At 42.6% G+C, this 25,025-nt stretch overlaps 1 protein-coding gene across 2 annotated transcripts in view; it reads right to left on the bottom strand.

Annotated features, from left to right (window-relative positions):
* The window catches only part of DDHD1 (DDHD domain containing 1), an 84,030-nt gene that overhangs the window by 32,505 nt on the left and 26,500 nt on the right, over positions 1–25,025 (bottom strand). For both annotated transcript variants that reach the window (XM_024205478.2, XM_024205477.1), the window contains 2 exons: positions 9,286–9,392; positions 8,894–9,000 (listed from right to left, as the gene is read on the bottom strand). In XM_024205478.2, coding sequence (XP_024061246.1) covers positions 8,894–9,000; positions 9,286–9,392 — 214 coding nt within the window. The remainder of the gene's footprint in view (positions 1–8,893; positions 9,001–9,285; positions 9,393–25,025) is intronic.

Raw genomic sequence — 25,025 nt, 5'->3', positions numbered from 1 at the left:
GATCAAAGAGATACTGTGGTAGTTACCACAATTGCTTTCAGAGCCTTTATGCTCTGAGATGTTGGCATCTTTCAGTTGCTGCAGAATAACTGCTTGAAGCTAGATGTAAGAAAAATTCAAAGAGCTTGTCAATGCAAAGATTTCCCTCATGTCTGAAAACCTCTGCTGGAATGGCATCGGGACTAGGGGATTTATTATTTTTCATTACTTGAACACATCGGCTCATGTGGGTGGATCGGCAAGTGCAGCAGATGCCGACAGTTTATAGACATTATTCAGTGACTCAACAGGAACGATTAAGTAGTTCAATAAAATGTTCAAGCCACTGTTGGTGTATAGCAGTATGATCTCTGATGAGAGATTCACCATAGGCACTTGTTAGCAGTGTCAAGGCATATCAGGCAGGGCCATACACAGCTTTGACCACATCATAGAAACCGTTGGAGTCACCTTTATCAGCAAGGGCCTGTAGTTCCTCTGCATTATGGTTAAACCACATATTTTGCATTTGATGGAGTTTGTGTTGGAGTGTACTGCAAGCTGCCCTATATCTGGCCAGAGATACAGGTCAGCTGAGAGCACAGCATGTGCTCGTCGCTTGACATCTGAAAAATTCAATCTATCAGGATCATTACTGTCAAACCAGTCTTCATGACAGCATCTCATGTACCCAACACAATCCACAATGGTATTATAGTGTCATGCAGGGATACCCATTCAGCAGATACATCATCACTGATTGTTGGAAGAGATGCAATGGTTTAGTAAAAACAGTAGTTAGCTATGTTGAAAATTGTTTGATGATTGATAGATCATTCAGCCAGGCAACGTTTACATACTTGACAGGATTTTATGCATTTTCAACCAGATAGAGAGGGAGAGCTTTGAACAAACAAGACGATGGTAAGTCCAACAATAAGCTCTGCGTAATACCCAAGTTATGTGCACATCTCGTAGATCCCACTGTCAGACAAACACAGTCAATCAGATGCCAGTGACCTGAGCAAGGGTGCATCCAGGTCGTTTTATATTTGTTGAAGAGTCAGAAGACAGTATTTGTAATAACTAGATGGTGCTCGGTTAGTTTGCAAACTAAGGACAGAAAATAAAATTCCAAGTTTTTCCCATATATGGTAGCAAACTGACATCATCTAAAATCTAGGCATGTTTACAAACAAAGCAAGAAACTTGACCTCACAGGATCAAGTTGCTAAAAGGTCATCAGCTTATATCTCACGACTGAGAGGGTAAATGCACTATGACCTTCATGAACCTGATTAAGGGCTTTCTACATGCTCATGGAAAGCCATAATGACAGTCAGATAAAATTCAAGGGGAAGATATCTATAAACCAGACTGACAATCAAGCAGCTTGAATGGGTCCTGAGAAGCACATTAACACTCACACTGTGGAGTAGCCCCTTGAATCTGAATTGGAGGAATAAAGGCTGAGAGGATGTCACAAAGATAACTACAGGGCTTATCACATTGGACTAAAGTGTACACTCCCATTCAAGTCTCTTGACTTCTGACAGGGGCATTCTATTCTGTTGCCCCTGTTTCAAGGCCTTCTGATCCAACTTCAAGCCACACTTTTTTGCTTCCCCCGTCTAAATAGCACAGCTCCCTAAAGTAGCACTGTTCTACTCCTCTCACTTGAAAAGAGCTGCTCTCTGCTGCAGGACACCTCATTCTGTTGAAATGTTGAGGCTGGCCAACTGAAAAACTCATTTTCAGAATCTTACTGTCTGCTACAGTCATTTGGGATAATTTAAGTATTTTGGTACAGGCACATCCAGTATTCTGGCATATTACAAAGTTGAGAAGACATTCAAGGACAAGCAGATAAATGAAGTAGAAACAAAAAACCTGTAAAGCAGTTCTTTAGCTATTCGGTTCAGCAGACTAAGCAAACACAACATTGCATCAATCTCAGTTATCAGTATAAGTTAGAGCTTCTGGCTTCACAAACCTCTCACTTTTAAACACACAAAAACAAGTGCATACTCTTGATGCCAGGTAGGCTGTGCAGTGTCAGGAGGCTTCAAAGGTAAACTTGACATCAAGAGGGCACTACAGAGAAGATACAGTCCAGACAGCGAAAAGATTGGAAAATGGGTTCCTTTTCAGCTTATCTTCTTAGGTACTCCAAGAACTACCTTTTAAAGATTACGCTATCGGTGTGATGTAGTTTGGAAATATTTCCTGAATACTTGAGGTTTCAAGTTCCAAAAATAACAGAAGTTTCTCCCATTCAGGTCCATACTCTGAAATATTGATAACACTTAATCTTCATTTGAATAACCTTTTAAAATATGAAAGGATGTTAAAAAAAGAATATTAGATATGAGGCCTGTCAAAACTTGTGCCAAACCACTGCATCTTTGTAAACAGGGTTTTAATATAGTAATTTGCAAGATATTAATAATGCAAAAGTTGGTAAATTTTTTCTTTGTTCAAAATTGCAAGAGTATAGCTATTAAATAATTATTACTGAATATTTAGATATTATGAAAATATCAAGTAATTTCAAGGAAGACTAGGGAATACCTGCACAAGGAATCTCCTTGATACGCAGTCTGCTTATTAATTGGCCTAGTAAAGCACATTATCTTCCTTTTCTATATAGTCTGCAGTCATCGTTCCTCAGATCTCACTAAATATAGGCTGGAATGGCCAGACGGGAGACCTTCAAGAAAAGCTTAGCAGCTCCAGAAGCAGAGCTGGTCATCTGTCAGTAGGTGGCACATTTCCTTAAATACTGAACCAATGCCTAATATAGTGATAGGGGACACTGTTTCTTTGAAACATAATACAAATGTCTTCAACACTTGTAGTCAAATGGAGGTTTCATGAAATGTTCTGTTAGAAAAGAGTTGTTAATCATGATATCCTGGCCAAATTTTAATTTGTTCAGTTCTTCTGTAGTTTCAACTGGTTATAGTATTTTTCACTTCCTGTCCTATGCTATTGTGAAATGTTGCTTTATGTTTTTGTTAAATAGCAGCAGCATTCCATCCTAGCAGTGCCTGCATTTCATTAGTGGACAGAGTGATCCATATGCAGCTCCTACCAACTGTGGGTAGGTGTTGCAAGGCTTAATATAGAGAAAACATTTAGATATCCCTGAATGAAATGTGCAAATTACTATTTATACTGTATTCAGAGAACATTTTCTGCCAAGAAAATACATATAAATAATGTACAGATTACAATGAGCGTAGAAAGTTTAAGTATAGTGCAGATCACTGAAATGAGCATTTAACAAGAGAAGATAGGTGACAAAATGCTAAATTTATATTGTGTCAATTAGTCTTTTTAATCTCTGCAAAACCGTTTATTATTAAAGAAACACAAAGCTACTGTTACATGGTTGTGAAACTTTGAAACCCATTGAAATCATCTTCACACAAAGTTACACTACCATAAATGGACACCAAAGAGGAGAGTATTAAGGTAAGTGATGACTGTTCACATATATGTAGGAGATACCTGCATATCACAACAAATTTTATCATCGTTTCCCACTATTTTCTACCTAATTTAAAACATTAATATATGTGAATAATATGCTTTTTGACTTATTCATACCAGCCAACTATCCAGTTAAAATCAGAAGCAACTTTTGGAGTTCTGCCACTGTGTTACAGACAAATGCCAACTAATGTTGGAGGTGGAGGTCTTCTGCCATGTTGTCATAGTATTCAGCACAGCAATCCATCTACATTAGCAGTGTGTTTGTGTGCTGCTTCCTGATTGGGACTGAGGGTATGTTTATAGTGCAATTTGTGGGTGGGTGAGTGGGTAGGTAGGTAAGTATGTGTGCGGGGCACGTATAGACATACCCAAGCTAGCTTTAATCTAACTAGCTTGGGTACCAATAACAGTGACATTGTGGCAGTGCAGGCTTCAGCTTGTGCTTGCCTACCTGAGTAACTACACAGGATCTGGGGTGGGCTTGTATAGCTTGCACTGAAGCCCATGTTTATGCATGCAGTAATTAATTCCCCTATGTGCCCTTGCCCCCACCCCCACACTCTGTAGTGCAGACGTACCCTAAGTGACATGACACCTCAGTAAGTGAGAGGGGAGCGGAAATAAAATGGTGGCTACTGTTCATGAATCCATTTGGTCAGTTTGCTTACAAGGGTCAAAAGCTGTAAAGCAGCAGTTACACTCATAGGTGGCGAGTTATATGGGCCCGTGGTGCCCATGCTCCACCAATATTCCTGAAGGTGGGCCCAGCTCCACCAATGTTTGGGCCCCAGGCCCCATGCTTTGGGGGTCCCTGCGCCATGGGTTGGCAATGTGGGGCGCTCTCACCTCGGGGGCAGCTCCCCCACTCCCCACAAGCAGCTCCCCCGTCCCTGGAGTCGCTGTGTGCTGCGGAGAGCCCCCCCGCGCTGATCCGGCTCACAGTCCATTAGCCGGGAACCACAGCCAATGGGAGCTGCAGGGGGGCGGCACCAGAGCTGCCTGGCCACGCCTCCACAGCAGGGAGGGGGAGGGAGCCACAGGCCCCGGTCCAGCTCTCAGCCCTGGGCAGAGAGAGAGCAGCAGGAGTCTGTCCCTGTCAGACAGACACAATCACAGCTGGTGAGCCAGGGGGTTATGGGGGCAGTCAGACACAAGGACACAGCCGGGGGTTGTGGGGACAGACAGATGGAGCCATGGGCAGGGGAAAGGAGCAGTGATGGGCACCCCAGGGCTGGCATAAAATACACAGGACAGAAGGGGCTTCCCGAGGGGGCTATAGCAACACCTCCCCCCGCCCCCGCACAGACCTGGGCTGCGGCTGGCTCCGTCCATCACTCCCCCCCACCCCACAGAGACCCACACAACCCTCTGCCCCCCCGAGAGACCTCCAATGGCCCCTGTGGCCCTGTCACCCCCCTCCAGAGAGCCCCCCTTTGTGCCAGACAACTCCCCTCCCCCACTGTCTCCCCTGCTCCAGAGCTCCCTACAATCTCCCCCTTTGCCTTCCCCCTCTCCCCCAGCCCATTGGCCGGGGGGGGCTCCCAACCTATTGGCCAGCACGGCCAATGGGAGCTGCACCTGAGGCAGGGCGCCTGCTTGCAGATGCAGACCTGCCTGGCTGTGCCTCCACAGCATGGGGAGGGGGAGTCACAGGTGAGCAAGCCCCAGTCGTCATGATCACAGGCACAGCAATTCTCTGGATATTTAATTCCACTGAGGCAAGTAATTCAATCTACTCTTCCTTTCCAGACAGTTTGTGGCTTTTCCTGTAAGAACACTTACAATTTCTTTGCAAAGAAGTCCATTTGTAGTTTTTTCACTTGAGAAGTATATTTTCTGGTTGTTCATAAGCTCATTTATTTTAACTCGGTTTTATAGGCAATTTTAAAAGTCACTTGAATTATACCTATTTTTTTCCATTGGTCCAAAACCACATGGAAGATGTGCAGATTTTTATCTCTGTGGGCCAAACCACCCTGTGTAGAAATGTAAATGTCAGAGACAGAAAAGCTCTTTAAGGGTAAGGGTCCCTTCAGGAAATTGTCCTCAAGTCATTCACTCTTCTGGGCATTCCATTCTATTGTTCCCTCCTATAGTGATAGTGATCAGTGTTTCCACCCACAGGGGAGAGGCAGAAGACTGGGTCAACCCTGCATTGACTCTGCCTCTACCCTTGTTCTCTGTCTGCTCCCTCTACCAGCCCCTTTGGTCTCCCTAGGATTGCCCCTACCATTACTCCCTCTGGGTCTTCTTTCTCTGGAGCTTCTATCTCTGTAATGTATTTAATTTTGATGTATTTATTAAGTGTTAATTAATGCACTATGGGAGTCCCCTTCAGCCATCTGTATAAATTGATCCTCTTTTTTCCATATGTTTTGCCCATAGGGTTTTCTGCAGCGCTAGGGCAGCCAGCAATAACCCCTGTGCCTTTGCAATGGGGTGAGGGAAGGTGACCATGGGTTCCCTATTTATGTGATTTGCAAGAAGTGTTATCATTCCTCAAGGTACCAAATGTGTTTAAATGATATAAGTGCCTTGTAAAATCCCAAAGCAAGCTCATTTTCATTTCTCATGTAATAATCTCATATACAGTATACACACATTTTTCATTAATTGTATGAGTTGAATTTATTATTATTATTATTAGCTAGGTTACTGTTTTGTTTTTTTTTCAATGTGGCAAAAAGTGTGCTATTTTATGGGTTGAATGACATAATACTAACACCCCCCACCCCAATGTCCGTCACTAAGTCCAGTAATTTTGTCAAGTGTTCGTCGCACAACATGGTGGTGCCTACCCCTGCCTTGTGCTTCAGGGGGTCACAGGATCCAGGGCGGCCTGGGGACTTAGAGGGGGGCCTGGTGCTGGCAGCAGCGAGTGACCTGGCCCCAGCCCACTCCGCTCCACCTCGCTGGCTCCTGGCATTGCTCGGGGCAGGGGCTTTGGGGAAGAGGTGGAGTGGGGGCGGGGTGGGCAGAAGCGGGGCGGAGCAGGGTTGCTCGCTGCTGTCGGCGCCAGGCAGCCCGCTAACCCCCCAGGCCACTCTGGAGCCCGCCTCCACCTGAAGCGCGGGGCCCCCCAAAGCGCGGGGCCCGGGGCGGTTGCCCCGGTCCATCCTATGGATAGGACAGATCCACTTGGGCACCACCAAAAATTATACAAACCTGCTGCCCATGGTTACACTAGTTCTACCCTGTTCTAAATTATGATGTAGATTTGCTAGGTAGAATAGCTGCTGCATTCCTCCGCAGATATGGCTGAACTGATCCCTACTCATTGCTTAATCTACCTCACAGGGGCATAATGAGGTTTAATTAGTTGCTTGTAAAGTACTTTGAGATATTTGGATGAAAAACATTAGAAGTGTGAGCTGCTTGAAGAGAAACTGCTCAATGTTATCAGCAAACAGGAATGCCAATTCCAAGCAGGAAGTATCCAAATGAATACAATGAAAACAGAAATATATAGCAAGGAGGCTAATTTAAGTTAGAATAAGTGCTCTGAACAAGATATCACAAAACAGCAGTATAGCAAAACATTTGCCAAAATACAGTTCTTTCAACAAGGTGCTTTGCTTGATAACATGCATCACAAGCTTACTGAAAACGAGCTAAAAGGATGAGAAGGAACTAAAACACAAGGATCTTTCCTGTCATTACAGGTAAAGTGCAGTGTAATAAGTCAGGAAAGTAACAAATACTTTCCCCATGGATTATATTTTCTAAATGGACAACCAACCTAATTCTCAATTACTGAGGGACAATCTCCACTCATTGATATATTTTGCTTTCCGCAACCAAATCTCTGTACAACTTTTCCTGAGTGATGTACCCGAGTATTAGGATTCTAATATCTAAACTGTATTGTTAAACCTATTCACCTAAATTTGGGTTATTGCTGATTATGTACTCTATGTATCATATGACTTTTAAAAACTAACTTTATATTTGTGGGTAATCTAAGCCCTATACCAGATGTAAAGACATTCTTTTCCCAACCTATGTATTGTATAATTTTTTTTTTAACATTAGCTTTAATAAAAATTTTAAATCTGTTAAAAAATTAAGAGAGCTACACAATTTCTTTAAAAAAAATACTTTAAATATAACAAAAAAAATCAATCAAGAAGCTACGTTCTTGAGTGCCTAATGATATAGCCTACGGCACAGCTCAACATGAGAATGCATAACAAAGTACAGAAATTTTTCTCCCCAAAATGTTTTTGTTAACAGTGGTTTAAAATAAAAGACATTTCAACACAGACAAGTGACAACTGATTACCTTTCTGACTCTTTTCATGGGACGAAGAAAAGAACCTATACGTTCTAATACTAAAAAGCTAAATCAGACAGAAGCAAACAGCACATAAATGGTGTTGATTAAAAATGGTCAGATACAAAGTTCAGTACTGTTATTGGGATATATAATATAAACCACTCTCCGCATATTACAAGGTTTGGAATTTTTAAAAATTATTTAGATGTTTGTCTTTACCATACTGACAACTTTTTGTAGTACTCATAGAATCATAGACGATTAGGGTTGGAAGAGACCTCAGGAGGTCATCTAGTCCATCCGCCTGCTCAAAGCAGGATCAACCCTAACTAAATCATCCCAGCCAGGGCTTTGTCAAGCTGGGCCTTAAAAACTTCCCTAGGTAACCCATTCCAGTGCTTCACCACCCTCCTAGTGAAATAGTTTTTCCTAATATCCAACCTAGACCTCCCATACTGCAACTTGAGACCATTGGTCCTTGTTTGGTCATCTGCCACCACTGAGAACAGCCGAGCTCCATCCTCTTTGGAACCCCCTTCAGGTAGTACTATCATGTTTGTCACTGAAATCCTACATTGCCCCATCACAGACCACAGCACACTGTGAAAGAACTTATCATATAAATGATTTTGCCATAATAGAGGCCTTTTGTAAGTCTAACTAGTAGCTTCTTTTGTAAAACAACTGAATATCTAGTTTGAAGATATTCAAAGCAACTGAACACCTACAAAAATGACACCTACAAAAAAATACATCAAGGTTTCTGCCTTACCACACAGTGCAAGAGCCAGTGCTGAGATGCCACAATCTTATTGCTGGAACCCATCCTTACCATCCTCCCTTTATTGTTTTGCTACCACAGTGTTGCACCATGAATGGAACTGCATTCCACACTCTAGGACAGAAACCCATTTGTGTTGCACAGGACCTAGCAAAAATCTGGGAGCTATTAATATTAACGGAACTGAACTGAATACAAAGACCACCATATTTAACACGTTTTTTATAGTTCATAGACACCCCAGGATGAGCCTTTCCTTTTTAGAAGAGGGTGTAAAATTTTGTTTAAATTCTGAAGTGCAGTTTCATTTCAGCCATTATTTGCCTTGCTCTAGAGCAAAATACAAAAAACACACTTACTTCATCTCTATAGAGAGGACTTGTATAATACATTATATCCATTGCACTGCTGTTCAACATATCCCTTAAACCACGTACTTTATCAGGAGTAATGGAATCAACAGTGTCTAGAAAAAAAGAGACTCAAGTGTTAGATTCAAAGTCTTACAAGGTATATTGATGAATAAAATGTGAAAAAAATCCAGAATATGGCTACATAATTCTGAGAACACAATTACAAAATTATGATTTATGATGCATCTAAAAGGAGTTAAGTACTGAAATTAACACTTCAAGTCAACCTAGGTGTCCACTTTTCCCATATTTGTCCCAAAGAGAAGAACTTTCCAATATAAATCACTATTTTGTTAATACTTCTGCATGCCTAAAAATTGTATTTTCAGTGACTGTACCTCCATCAAGAGCAAGTTTTGATCTCCATTCAACAGGCAGAAACTCAACATGTGTTGCAAGATTGCAAAAGTACTTCTCTTCTATTTTTCTTGCAGTATCTCGCATCCTAAAAGAATTAAAATTGTTATGTTAGCTAAGATTCAAGTTGCATCAAATAAAATTACAATATTTCAAATTAAAAGTTACCTTATATACACAAATCGAACTCAGTTACTTTTCAATTATTACAGTACACATCAATAAAAATATCATGCTTACTGTTACTTCTAAATACCATGTGACCTTAAAATGTACTGTACTAAGGTACTTAATTCTCATATAATGGAAAACTTTGTATATTAATTAACCAAGAGATAAAGTATTTGAAATTGCTATTGAATTATATTAAAGCCGTGACCCAAAACCTATTAAAGTCAAAGGGAGTCTTCCCATTAACTTCAATGGGTTTTGAATCAGGCCTAGTGGTTAAATCCTGGCCTCAACTGAAGTCCATGCTATTGATTTCAATGGGCTCTAGATTTCACCCAAGTGATTCGTCTTGTACATAAAGCAGCTAATTTAGATTTTTAAAATATGACCATGAAAACAATTATCAGTTTGACTACATGTAGCCCAAAGAGTTAGACTGTCGCTTTAGAAGTGAGATGGCAACCAAGGGAGAGGTCGGAAGGCTTGAAAGGCCTCAAAGCAAGCAACAGGAGCATTTATTAGTATTCAAACTGGTGGCAATGGCTGCAAATAAACTAACTGTCCTTTAAAGCTTTCTTTTCTTTTTTTAAAGCACACTGGCGCATAGGCATTCATGGGGCTTATTTGAATTTCGTTAATTAAAAAAAAAAATAAAGTATTTTCAAGCACTGAATATGTTTCTGACTCCCTGACATTTTTAGGGCTTTTATAATCATTTTCCTTAAAAAAAAAAGTCTCCCTCCTCTGCTGCTGTGTGAAAGAGACTCAAAAAACAAGGGAAGCTGGCTAACCACCTATAAAAAGACGACAGTAAAAATATATAAAAATGCTATATAACGCACAAAGTAAACAAACTTAAGTAAAGGAAGTTATGTTTTTCTCTACTCTCTTTCAGTCACAGTAATCTTGGGTGTTCCTGACAACACTAGCAGGTAACAATTTTCAGAAAGAAGTGTGACTTATGTTGATGGTGTTCCTTTTTAAAAAAACTTGTAAACACACACAAAAACTGGTTTTAAAAAGGCAGTAGTCCTGAGCTAAGAAGAGCCATTTCCAAAATGACTGTTTATTCCTCAATTACAGGCATTCGAGTTTGTTGTGAAAAGAGGGAATGAGACTTAGTCCAGTGCTCCAACGTGCAGATTTCTTTTTAAAGCAAACTCCTTTTAGTGCCTTTAGCTGGAGTAGTATCATTATTATAGACTTGCCTTCAGCTAGGCAATTTTAGGAAAAACATCCCATTGGTATTGAAGCTAGTGTAGAGAAGTCTGTCAGTTTCCAGGTTTTTTCCCCCCTTCTTTCTTTTTAAATCATCATATCAATTAACTAAAGGTGAGAAAGCTGGAAGTGGCTGGAATCCTGTCTACACTAGGGTTCCCACACAGGAAATACTGGTTCAGATGAACTGGTGGAAGCCGGTGTGAGATTTTTCTCCTCCTTAGGTTCTCTGGTGTACATATATTGTCTACCCTGGACACAAGTGACAAACTCCCATTGTACAGCTCTGCTTTGCAGGCATGCCTACAGATTTATGGGTAAGCTGCACTTGTGGAGTTAGAAGCAACTGCATCTAGTGGAACGAACATGCAGCAGGAAACAAGGTAATCCCAAGTTCTACCCCAGCTCTGGCACTCATTCACTATACACTGCCTTATTCAAAGCTCACTGAATTTGATGGAGAGATTCGAGGTGGCTTTGGGCAAGTCACTTCTATGTCTCTGTTTTAGTTTCCCCACTTCTAAAATACGAAGCATACTCTACTCTCTCACTGGGAGGTTGTGAGGAGAAAGTAGGTGATGTTTGTGAGTGCTTTGAAAAATATATTCTCTACCAACATAATATTTGGACATTGTTTTTAAAAACAATTCCCTCCTCAAAAAGTACACATTATATCCCTCAGAAATCAGAAAGCTTTTCATTTCAATAAGCAGTTGAAGCTAACTATTCCATAAACTAGATATAAAACTTTATTTCATTTTGACTGAAAGGATTTTGATTTTTGAGGGAACGAATGAAAGGAAGGGAAATGGCCCTTTTTCACACTCATTTTAAAACAGCGGGGATGACCAAACGGCCCCCATTTTTAAAATCTGGGTTTGGTTGTACTCCTAGCCTCTTGATCCCCAGACCTATGGGATGGTAAGTGATTAAGAGGTACAGCAGCATGCTCAGCCCACAAGAGAAGGAAATGGAGAAGTCTACTCAGCAAGAAAGTTCATTCAAAGGATAAAGAAGTGGTACTGACCGGCTCTGAAGGAAGCCCCATTAGTCCTCCTCAGAAGGATGTCTCGGATATGAGTAGGGTTGCCAACTTTCTAATTGCACAAAACTGAACACCCCTGCCCCGCCTCTTCTCCAAGGCCCCGCCCCCCCTCACTCCATCACTCACTCTCCCCCACCCTCACTCACTTTCACCGGGCAGGGACAGGAGATTGGGGTTCGGGCTCCGGCCGGGGGTATGAGCTCTGGGATGGGGCCAGACATGAGGGGTTCCGGGTGCGGGAGGGGGCTCTGGGTTGGGATGTGGGAGGTGGTTCAGGCTCTGGCTAGGGGTGTGGGCTCTGGGGTGGGGCAGGGGGTTGGGATGCGGGAGGGGGTGCAGGGTGTGGGCTTTGGGAGGGAGTTTGGGTGTGGGAGGGGGCTCAGGGTTGGGGCAGGGGTTTGGATGCGGGCTTGGGGAGGGAGTTAGGATGGGGGAGGGGGCTCTGGGCTGGGACAGGGGGTTTGGATGCGGGATGGGGTTCAGGCTCCAGCTGGGGGGGGTGGGGGTTAGGGTGCTGGAAGGGTCTCAGGGCTAGGGCAGGGGGTTGGGATGTGGGAGGGGGGTCAGGGTGTGGGCTCCAGTTGGGTGGCGCTTACCTCAGGCGGCTCCCAGTAGGGCTAAGGCAGGCTCCCTGTGGAGGAGGGCGGAAACTGCTGGCATCTCCCTCTGGAGGGGCCAGAGCGCTCGTGGTGGGGGCAGTGCGTGGAGCCCCCATGGCTGCCCCTGCACCTATGAGCTGGACAACTGCTACCGGTGGGAAAATGTGCCAGTTGCAGTTTTGCCACTACCCCGGCTGCTTCCTTAGCCCCGCTGCGCCACCAACTGGACTTTTAGCTGCCCAGTCAGCTATGCTGATCTGAGCCGCCAGGCTCCCCTTTTGACCGGGCGTTCCAGTCGTAAACCGGACGCCTGGCAACCCTAGATATGAGGCCAAACGAATAATGTGGTGGGGGTAAATAGAGCAGCAGAAGAAAGAAAATCCTCAGATTTCCTGGGGACATCCTTAAGGGAAGGAGAAAGGAGGAGATACAGAATGACCACACAGAACGATACAAACACCTCAACCACAAACTGACCTAATGCTGGCAAGTAAAGAATCTACTATGCCATTTCTTACAAGATGGTTCCAGAGAAACTCATTTGAGAGCCTAACTTTACTCCCACAGAATCTCCATTTTAGAGATTATCAAGAAGTTAATGCAGGAAATTCGGTAAATATATTTATAACACCACCCTTAGCAAGCCACATGCGTAGCAAAACAAAAGAAAATACACTTGACTGAATAAAATAAGTTCGCCATATAGCACAAGACACAGGAAAAGTTAAAAACTTTAAAATCTAAAGAGACGTTCTTGGAAATACTAACACTCCTTAGGCAGAGACTAGAGAAGTTCTTGCCTCTTCTGAGAAAGAGAACAGTTTGTGGCGTACTACTAACATAAGTTCGGAAATACTAACATCAATATTAAACAGATTGCATCCTATCAGTTCCTAGCTTCAAACAACTGGTAAAAGCACAGAAGCACCAGACATGCAGAATGCACAGAATTCCACACAATAAGTACAAGAAGTTAGGATAGCAGAGAAACACCTTTGTGAAATAACTGGGTCCTAACAGTAGCCGGAGAAGGTAAAGGATTCATACAACGGTGGAAGTTGTAAATATAAAAAACAATACAAATTATAACCAGGAATAAAGTATTAACTGAAACAGTACATCAGAGTCCTTTAAGATTGGGATGATATGTCGTCAAATACTGCAGCCTTCTTTCTATCAATTAAGTTACTAACCTTTGTTGGGTTTTTAAAGATGTTTAGTTGTCTGATAAAATTCACCCAAAGCTTGGAAGATTATGGGACCACAAAAGTCAATCTCATCTCAGTATCCGTGGATCTCTTCTTTCTTTTCAGAAGCAATGGGGTATAGTCTAGGCAAATTGGAACCTTCACGTCATGGAATACTGAGTTCCCAGAGGCCCAGGTTGTGCGCAGGATTCTATTCCTGTTTGGAAGGGTTTGGCATATTACTAAAACCACCCTTGGGCAAGCTGATGAAGAGGATTTCCTGGTTAGTCTCCATTACAAACAATCATCCAAATTTGGAGAAGCAGTCCACCCTAGCAACTCTAGGGGGGAGGGATAGCTCAGTGGTTTGAGCTTTGGCCTGCTAAACCCAGGGTTGTGAGTTCAGTCTTTGAGGGGGCCACTTAGGGATCTGGGGCAAAATCAGTACTTGGTCCTGCTAGTGAAGGCAGGGGGCTGGACTCGATGACCTTTCAAGGTCCCTTCCAGTTCTAGGAGACAGGACATCTCCATTAAATAAATATAAAAATAAATAAATTATCAGCAGTTCACCAAAAAAATCCAACACCCACACACTATTACTTTTTTTTCATTTTTCTCAGGGACACCAACCAAGCACATTTTCTAGTTTGATATTTATTTCCGGATTTTTTTTATTAAAACCACCTTAAGACTCTGGAGACATTGCCCAGTCACTAGTAGCACAAGTCCAAACCTTTTGTCACAATGGATTAAAGGTAAAATTTACAAAAGCAACTAAGTCCCATTTTCAGAAGAGACTTAGGCCTGGTCTACATTTAAAGACTAAATCAACCTAGCTAGGTCACTTCAGGGCTGTGAAAAATTCCATGCCCTGAACTCCATAGTTAGGTCGACTTAACCCCCAGAGTAGACACAGGAAGGTTGGCAGAAGAATTCTTCCATCGACCTAGCTACTGCATCTTGGAGAAACTGATTAACTACATTGATGAAAAAACCCTTCTGTTGATGTAGGAAGGGTCTACACTACAGTGCTACAGTAGCAGATGTAGTGTAGACATGCCTTCAGAGACTTTGGAGCCTAAGTCTCATTGAAAGTCGATAGGATTTATGCACATCTGAAAACATAAGTCAGTGGTCCACCTAACTCTCATTCTGGGTAATGAGGGTCAGTCCCTCAGTCACTGTAGAAGAGTTGGGTTTAACATTTAGGAATGATAAACAAAGAGGGTACAACAATATCCTGTCAGTTTTAAGAAAATATTTACAGAAAGAATATGAAAAACTGACAAAATCAAAGCAAAACTACAATCTATTTATTTTATGACTTCCTCAAATCTCTCATTTTGTAAAAGAGTATCCTATCCTGAATTTCTAGTTGGTTGTTTTTTTAATTTCCACTCTCCACATTTCAAATCATATTACAATCAAGTTCCTCAAAATGGGTTTAAGTATTTTCCAGTCAGATTATATACTGGACATATTTGTCTGACTAAACATATTCATAAGTCACTAAAAATATTGCAAGTCAACTTACAAATACTGTTTTATTATTTTTTCCCCACCCAGTAAGCATTCCTGTGGTATCCATCTCAATGTTTACAATACCAGGGCAAATACAGTCATATCTACAGGGAATCAAAAGGTCCTGCAATTGGACTCGGTCTCTACTCCTACTATCCCACAGCAGCAGTGTCACATAAGGTTTCTTCTGGCCATACAGTTCTCTCATACATTGAAACCACTTAGCAAACAGCTTATGCAATCAACGCAAGGGTCCAATGGATAAAGGGCTCATCTGCACAAACATCAATATACAGTGGCTTCCCTTTAATTTTGACCAAAATAAAAATCTGTTTGAGTTTCCTTACAAATAGTCAGGGGTGTACATCAGGATGCATAACACAGGATTTATAAAATTAACATATGAATAACTTTTGGTGATAGTCCTTTTATCATAAGGCTTCTTTGTGCTCCCTCTGTTTCAATTTACCTAAGAATTTTAAGCTACTTTATTTTATTTATTTTTGTTAATGTAGACATCCTATCTCCTAGAACTGGAAGGGACTGTGAAAGGTCATCTAGTCCAGCCCCCGTCTTCACTAGCAGGACCAAGTACTGATTTTGCCCCAGATCCCTAAGTGGCCCCCTCAAGGATTGAACTCACCAACCCTGGGTTTAGCAGGCCAATGCTCAAACCACTGAGCTATCCCTCCCCCCCGTGTTATTAGATAGCACTTCTCTGTAGCAAGTGGCTGAATTAATAATACCCAACTGAAGTGATAAAAACTGATCCACAACAACAAGTGGAAATTTGTCTTCTTCCAATTACAGATGATCTGGTTACTGAAATTTTGATCATATTAAAGGGATAGCCTTCTTGTAAATCAAATTAGTGCAAGTGACTGTAGTTCTGTTATTTTAGGATTTATATAAAAAGACAAAAGAATATTAAAAATGGATGCAATGCAGACCTTAAGAGACATTTTGTTACACAGGTATAATTTTATGTATATAGAATGGTGTATTGAAAATAAATGTTTTGGGACATGTCATGAATAAAATTACAGTGCACTTTCATTCTGCTGCCTTTATTTCTGTGACTAAAATAATGAAATTATGATCCTTTAATTTAGCTGATGTGCATTACAGACTTAAAAAATCTTTACCGTTATCACTATGACTTTCTCTTTCATTACATTACTAAGCTTATTGACAATCAATATAAGGAAGGTTCAATACAACACTGAGAACTGGAAAGCTTGCAAGCAAATTAGCTTCATAGTTAGTATAGCAAGTTTACAGATTCAATTTAATAGCTGATAACATAGAAAAAGTATAGTGTCTGAAGAGCTGAAAACATTATTCAGAGTCACTAGTGTCTACTCTTCTCTGCTAGTGCTTCAATCTGAGATCATCCATAACTGAGAGAATAAATGGGTCCTTAACCCAACTCTCTCAAGATCAGAAAATATTAACACAGCAGTCAATTTCCCAGAGACTAGTCTGGTCTCTTAAAAACTTAACAGATAGGGCAATGAAAGAATGGTCTCTTACACACAGGACTGGGAATCAGAAGACTAAAGTTGTATTCCTGGCTCTGCCAGATGGTGACACGGATAAATTAAGCTCTCAATACTTCATTTTACTAATCTGTAAATTGGGAATAATACACCCTTTGTAGGATGTTGTTCACGCATATTAATGCAAGGGGTTTAGAGAAAGCTCCATCTATTGAGGATCATAAATTCTTCTATTTTTTTTCAGAAGGGAACCCGTATATAAATGTATGGCTAGAACAGCAAAACCAGTAAGTCATTCCCAAAGAAGTATAAATGGAACTGTCGTAAAAGGACTCAAATTAAGGAAGTCTTGTGGAGGTGTTTCTGTGGGAGGGGAGATAATCACCATAGGCCCAACACATTCCTTCGACTTCTACTCTTCTGGATTTTGTTTTCCACCATCTGGCTGACTGTCTGGTGGAGAAAGGAAGGGTAGAAAGGCCAGCCAGGTGAAATAACTGGGTCTTTAAAATAAACGTGTTAGTCTCTAAGGTGCCACAAGGACTCCTCGTTGTTTTTGCTGATACAGACGAACACGATACAGACTAACATGGCTATCACTCTGAAACCTGGTTCTTTGGGGTATGTCTACACTGCAGCTGAGTGTGCCACCTAGCCCAGGTAGACAGAATCACAGCTAGCTCCACTGGAGTTTGCACGCTAAAAATCAGCAATGTGGACATTCCAGGAAGGGCAGCAGCTTGGGCTAGCCACCTGAGCTAAGACCCAGGGAGTCAGGGAGCTTGGACTCAGGCAGCTAGTCCAACCTACCTTCTGTACCAAAATGTCCACACTGCTATTTTAGGCACAGTTACTCAAGCAGAGCTAGCACAAGTCTGTCAACCCAGTCTGGAAGGCTCACTCCCAACTGCAGGGTGGACATACTCTTTGCCTCCCCAAGTGCTGCTCTTTCATCCACAGCTGGAAGAAGTATGCTATTTTAATACCTGGGAGGAGCCATAAGAAAGGGTGGCTTTTGTGAGGAGCAGATCCAGGATAGGGTACAGGAAGGGAGGACAACATGATGATCAGAATAGTCTCTGTGACCTTGTGCTCCCTCCTTCTGATTGTTGTATCCACCTGTTCTCTCATCTTACACTTAGATTGTAAGTTCTTGGGGGCAGGAGCTGCCTGTTTGTAATATGCCTGTACAGTGACTGGCACAGTTGGGGGCGTGGACTCTAGGCACTACCACAATACAAACAATAAATACTACTACTAATAAAAATAAACTTGTTATAAAAACTCAGGTGAACTACTTTTCTAGTTCTTGTTCTACCACCTGAAGAATTCTTTACTGGTTGCCAGATGCAATTTTCAATGATTTTTTAATGGAAGGGATTCCAAAAAAGTCTTTTTAGCTGACACATCAATAAGCATTTACTTTGTTGGAGACACAGGCTTTTTGATAGGTCCAAGTAATTTTCAGAATGATAAAAGTGGCAACACGAACATCTTTGATCCCACCAGTCTTTAAAAGTTTCCTTCACTAACAGGCCACTCAACCACCTCAATTTGCAGAGATGAAATTCAACATCCTGAAACCTGAAGGCATAAGACTTCAGCAATACAGATATTTTAGAGACCTAATCAACTTGTAATTTCCAGAAAAGCTTCTATTCACTAAGCACTACAAGTGAATCTGGAGGACTTGGTTCATCTGGTGCAGAGAGTACAATCTGAATCCTATTCAAGTGACCTTCCAAGGCATCCTGGAATTTTCTGTTGGCAGGCTTCCACAAGGGACTGAACTGTAGCGCTCCAAGTGACAGCATTACAGGCATTCAGTCCACAACTGGAAACAAAGGGAGAGCTGAAGTTGACTATATCCAGTTTTACATTTATTAGGGTTTTTTTATTAGTAATTTTTCTCCCCATAGGTATTTTGGTCTCTTGATAACTAAGGCTACGTCTACACTACCCGCCTGAATCAGCGGGTAGAAATCGATCTCTCGGGGATCGAATTATCGCGTCTCGTCGGGACGCGACATTCGATCCCCGAATCGGCGCTTGTACTCCACCAGGGCAGGTAGGAGTAAGTGCCGTCGACGGGGGAGCCGCGGAGGTCGATTTGCTGCCGTCCTCACAGCGGGGTAAGTCGGCTCCGATACGTCGAATTCAGCATCGCGTAGCTGAATTTGCGTATCTTAAATCGACTCCCCTCCCCCCCCCCCCCAGTGAGGACGTAGCTTAAGACATCAGGATTTACCATCTAAGATGCATCCCATATTTGCATATAAAATTCTAACATATCTAGTTCTTGTTCCCCCCACTCGGGGAAATTATCCTTAATATACACTCTTCCCAGAAGTGGAGTCCAGATTAACAGATGTTTTCATTATGAGAAATTAAATTACAGACCAGGAGTATTTTTCACTTTTTGGCAGCTGTTTCAAAATCAAAACATTAAAAAGCAGATTTTGCACAGAAAGCTCCACTTACCAAAAAGTTTGAGCCCTACCCATTACCTAATTTTTTTTTAATCAAGTAAGTTTGCTTCAATGCCACCTTGGAGATTCTTAGCGTAGTACATTAGGTTCCTCTCATACAGCAGATAAAGAGTACTTTTCAATAGTGGACACAAACTGACAGTGCAGGATAAACTGAATTTATGTGGCTAAAATTTAATGGGAAAATATATGTAACCTGCTCATTCTTGATTTAATACATGGAGTTATGCATTAGATGTCTATAAAATAAAATCCACAATGCAAAATTTTAGGAAAGCATTTAAAATTGTGGGGAACACTGTTCAGTACCAGCTGCAGTAGACATTCTAAGCTGAACAGAATTATTAGTTATGTTAAGAGGCTTTATTCAACTGCTATCATTTTTTTCCTCTTTGCTGCCAATTAGATACTGCTAAGCTCTAGTAAAGCTAAAGTACTGAACGTTTCACTTCATTTACCCTGCAAGACAATCCCCAGTTGAGAATGTTAAAACAGCATTAGCCATTTGAATTCCTCAGTTAAAGATGAAAATTTAAGCGTAGCCACCAATGACAAACTATAAATAGGCAGTTAGCTGTGTCCTTATCAAAGCCAGACTACTGTCTATCAAAACAGAGTCAAATAGGTAAAAGGAAAACTTAAAACTGCAACAGCACCCTTAATGCATTCAAGTTGTTCCAAGGATAGAAGAAACATATATGAGGTGCAAGATATCCCTCTATCTACACTTGGACATTTACCAAAATAACAATTCCAGAAAATTTATTCTAGAATAGCTATTTCAGTAAAATTTCCGAGCATAGACAAAAAAGGCCAGCAAAACTTTGAGAAAGTTAAATTATTCAGGAATGAAGGTAACCTAGAGAGATTAGAAATATGGACAGAAAACAACACTTCAGCTAAGAAAAAAATGCCAACTAGTATGCCCAAGGAAAAATAATGATTTAGAAGAGTAAGAATCACTGTCTGTTTCAACAAAACTCAACACTATGAACAGGCATTAATCTAAAAGAACAAAACACAAAAATATCCATCCAAAGAGGCCCCAAAAAGCATGTAGGCAAATTAACAGGATATCAGAGATGCATTTTCTTCATTTAGGATTGTTCAAGATTAAAATCCCCAAAATAGTAAGGTTGGGTCACAGGGAATGCTGGGAGATCCAAAACCAGGAGGGATGCATTATCCAGAAAGACAGTACTGAAGAACGTCTTTCCATTCTTACATTGTAATGCTGCATTAGACTGCAAATCAAAATAACCAATAAAATAAACTATGCCAGCGGCTCTCAACCTTCATTGCACCGTGACCCCCTTCTGACAACAAAAATTACTACGTGACCCCAGGAGTGGGTAGCGAAGCCTGAGCCCCCTCACGTGGGTCGGCCAAAAGCCAGAGTTCCACCACCTTGGGTGGACAAGCCAGCCAAAGCTGAAGCCCAAGGGCTTCAGTCCTGGGCAGGGGGCCTGTAACCTGAGCCCAGCTGCCCAGGACTGAAGATCTCAGGCTTGGGCTTGGGCCCCAGCAAGTCTAACGCCAGCCCTGGCGGCCCCTGGGGTCGCGACCCACTTTGGGGTCCTGACCCACAATTTGAGAACCACTGAACTATGCCAATACTCATCTATCTGAGATTAGAAACCTATGACATTTTCCTCCATAAGCAATAATGATCCACTCTGCTATGCTATCCAGACAGAACATAGTGCAATATCTTGTTTATGTTAAGTAAGGTGAATAATTGTTCTAGCTGAGCAGGAAGTACTGTCCCTTCTTAAGATTAGTTTTGTAGCTAATATCAGCTTTGACAGGAACAGCTTGTGCCAGCTGCCAAGCTACATTTAGATAGGAAATGTGTTTAAATACTACAGTGAGGAAACAAAGTTAACAGATACATCATGCCACATCCTTCAGAAGTCTATTTCATCTGGAACTGGATTCCACTGACAGATCTATAGATCCTATCTACTTACAGGAAGACTCCCATCAGCAATGTATCTGAGCACCTCACAAACAACGATGAGATTGCACTCCATATTTTTATGCAATTAACAGATAAAGTTTAAAACCATACTTCATAAAGTAGAATTTTGTTTTGACCTTTGCAATGAACACCACCTAACCAATGGTGATTTCTGTCAGAGCCAGTGATTTGAAGATAGAGCACGCTACAGGAGCCTTGGTCCAGGTCACTAGCCCATCCATAATTACAGTTAAAATGTCCTCCAACTGGGTCAGTGTGAGAACTGTGAAATTTTTAAAACGGAAATTCAAAAAAAAATCTGTGCAGCAAGGCTGCAATTTTTTTGCCATGAGCAGAGGTGTAGATTGTACATGACTTGGAAATAAAAATATGAGATTCATAGAGAGGCACACCAGATACAGGCAAAAGTTACAGTTTATGCTTATGCCCAGATCACCCCCCACAAAGGTCAAACCCATAGGAGGGTACTCTAGTGCAGTACTCTAGGCCAGGGGACACTCCAGTGATTTTCTGCAGGGCTGGAGAGAAAGAGACAGTGCATGTTTACACTCCCTTAAAGGCCTGGCCACTGACCTGCCCGCTCCTTCCCTGCACCCTCTCCCAAACTCTACAGAGAGGCCTTCACCAGGCCTGGCGATGGATGGTGCCATGGAGGCTGATGAGCTCCCCATTCCATGCAGAAAGGGAAGATCAGCACATGGAGGTCCGATCCTCTATGCTGATCTACGGGGCCTGATTTCTCCCTAAAGTATGCATTGAGTATGGCTGCAGACACAGATTCCTTATTAAACCATACGTATTTAAAACCATACTGAACTATTTCCCCTCTACCCCCACCACACACTCTGTTTTGGTCTTTAAAACCTGGAGAGCCTTAAAAATATTTCCTGTCCATTCTGTGTTTTTCCAGTGGGCAAGATCTGATTTTCCCTACCCTCGTGTTTCTAATGGAGCACAAACCAAGGTGACTTATTTTGTTTATTTCTCTATTTGTGCAAAAGTATCAGCACAAAAGTGCACTGTGCTGCTAATATAGTTTGTGAAATCAACTGTCATGCTGGTGTGGCAGATATTTCTTGAAGAAGTCACTACTTTGTTTTTTTTTTTTTTTTTTTAAATCTTTTCCCTGGAACATAGCTGATAATCCCCCATTGATAAATTTGAATCTATGGGAAAAAAGATTAAGCGACCCTTTAATTGCATATTGTCCAGGAGAGACAGACTTTATCATCATGCAGTGTTACTGTAGCTGTGTCGGTCAGAGGATTTTAGAGAGACAATGTGGGTTAGGTAATTTATTTTATTGGACCAACTTCCATGAGTGAGAGAGACAAGCTTTTGAGCTACACAGAGCTCTTCTTCAAGTGTGGGAAAGGTACTCAGTGTCACAGACAAATACAAGATTGAACAGATTAGTTCAGCCTAAGTAGTTAGCACATATTGTAAGGGACCATTCAAGATGAAGTGGCCTATTAACACCCCTCCAGTCACAGGACAAAAAGGACGCTTAGTGGGTTACAAATTATTGTAACAGTACAATACATTAGCTTTTAGCTAAAAGTTGTGCAGCCGCCAATTCCGAGAGCGAGCCGGGGAGACCTCACCCACCTACAAGGGGGAAGGGACCTTACCCCCTGAGCCCCAACCTCACCGGCCACTTCCAATGCTGAGAATGAGCCAGGGAGACTTCGCCCACCCACAAAGGGGAAGGGACCCTTAAACCCCCTCCTACGAGACCTTACCCCCGGAGCCCCGAACCCACCCAACCTCACCGGCCACCGCCAATTCCGTGAGTGAGCCGGGGAGAACTCGCCCACCCGCAAAGGGGAAGGGACCCATATCCCCGCCCCCCCCGAGCCCTGAACCGGCCCAACCCCACTGGCCACCGCTGATAACGAGAGTGAGCTGAGGGGACCTCGCCCACCCGCAAGGGGGAAGGGGCCTATATGCCCCCCCTCCGATGGGCCTTATCCCTTGAACCCTGAACCCACCCAACCTCCTCGGCCACCGCCAATGCCAAGAGTGAGCCGGGGGGACCCCCCCCCCCCCCAAGGGGGGAGGGGCCCCTTATCCCCCCCCCCCCCCCCGCTGGGCCTTTTTCCCTGAACTTACCCAACCTAACTGAATCCCACCACGTGAGGGTCGCCCCATCACCATTACCCAGCCCACCTACCTGTACCCATGACTATTTGTACCCTCTATGTGGATGATTGACCCTCACCGCTTGCCAACTGTGCCTTGATCTCGCCCACTGCTTACCCCCCCCCATTGGAGACATCACAGTCTGTATGTACTATGTGTGCTGCCAACCCTGACATAACATCCTCCCCATACTCTGTATGTTCCCCCAATGATCGACAACTGACTCTTCAAATCTTTTGTACTGTTTATTTCTTAAATATGCTCTATGTTGGCTCTCCTGCCGACAAAAAACTTCCACCCTCAACGACAGGGGTTAGCTTTGTTGGCAGGAGTGCACCATTCATACCTGCACTTGTCGCGGCAAAACTTTTGTCTTTCGGGGGGGGAGGGGTTAACACCTCTGAAAGACAAAAGTTGTGCCATTCAATTGCCAGTGGAGACCTAGCCTAAGATTTTTAAAGTCTAGCAAAGTTATGAATTTAAGCTCCCAGACTTGTTTTTTTGCAAGTGTTGTGCAGGTTTCCTTTGAGGATGAGGACTAATAAGTCAGATATAGAATGACTGTTTTGTGAAAAGTGTTCACCCAGAGGTGATAGGGTGTTTTTGTCTTATCATTTTCATGAGTGAGTTCATTCGAGAGCATAGTGATTGTCTAGTTTTACCCATATAGCTGTTATTGGGGCAGTCGGTGCATTGGATGAGGTACACCACATGTGTAGGACACAGATCTTGAAAGGTGTGTTGTGGGGGGTGTTGATCATTATTTCCACTGCTACACGTCTGCAAGTTTTGCATCTGTTGTTCTGGCAGGGTCTGCTGCTTTGAGTTGGTGTGTCCTGGTCTGTGAGGAGCTTGCTTCAGATGATGAGGTTGTGGGGTTGTTTGAAGGCCAGAAGAAGGGGTTCAGGAAAGATTTCTTTCAGGATCGGTCCCCAATGAGTATGGGTTGTAGTCTGGTGACATACTGTACGGGTTCCAGTGTGGCGTGGTAGGTGGCAACCATGGGTGTGAGGTCTCTACAAGGACACTCCACCAGAGAAGTAGATCACCACCCAAATACCCTGAGAGAACCTGCTTCAATACAGAAATGAGACCCCCTCTTCTTCAAGGAGCTTCCCTGTGAATGCTCCACTTAAGGTTACTGTAGAGCAGTTCTCTCTGTGGAAGGAAGGGGCTTAGGAGTTGCAATAGTGGCAGATGATAGAACCGCAAGTCCCAGTAGAGCGTCTGATGACAAGTGCTGCTCTATGGAGTAATGTGTGAACATATGATGGACACCCAGGTTGCTACTTTGCAGATGTCCATAGTAGGCACATTGTTGAGGAAAGCTATCGATGTAGATAGTGCTCTGGTGGAGTGTGTGTGGGTCCCCGATGGGGGTTGTAGTTGTTGATGGGGATAGCAAAAATCAATGCTGTCGGAGATCTATTTCAACAGCCTTTGTTTGGATATGCTCGTTAGATCCCTTAGATCGTTCCGTAATGGAAAGAAATAACTTTGGTGATTTTCTGAAAGACTTTGTCCTTTCAATGTAAAAAGCTAGCACCCTTTGGATGTCCAGGATATGAAGCATTGCTTTTCATTTGTTCCCATGAGGTTTTGGGAAGAACAGTGGGAGATGGATGGGTTGATTCAAATGCAATGCTGAAACTATTTTAGGTAGGAATTGGGGATGTGGTTTTAGGGTAACTTTGCTGTTGAAAAATACCGGGCCTGGCGGGTGTGCCATGAGGGCCCCAGCGCCACTACTCCTCAGGTGCATGTGATAGCAACGAGGAAGGCCACAGTCATCGAATGATGGAGAAGCGAACACATCACTAACACATCACTAAAGGTTCAAAAATGGTTCCCGTAAGGCACTGAAGCACC

Source organism: Terrapene carolina, unplaced genomic scaffold (genome assembly GCF_002925995.2).
Source record: "Terrapene carolina triunguis isolate 2854851 unplaced genomic scaffold, T_m_triunguis-2.0 Scaffold189, whole genome shotgun sequence".
NCBI classification, from domain to species: Eukaryota; Metazoa; Chordata; order Testudines; family Emydidae; genus Terrapene; species Terrapene triunguis.
The sequence above is the reverse complement of the archived record's forward strand: the minus strand, read 5'-3'. Positions and strand labels throughout refer to the sequence as shown.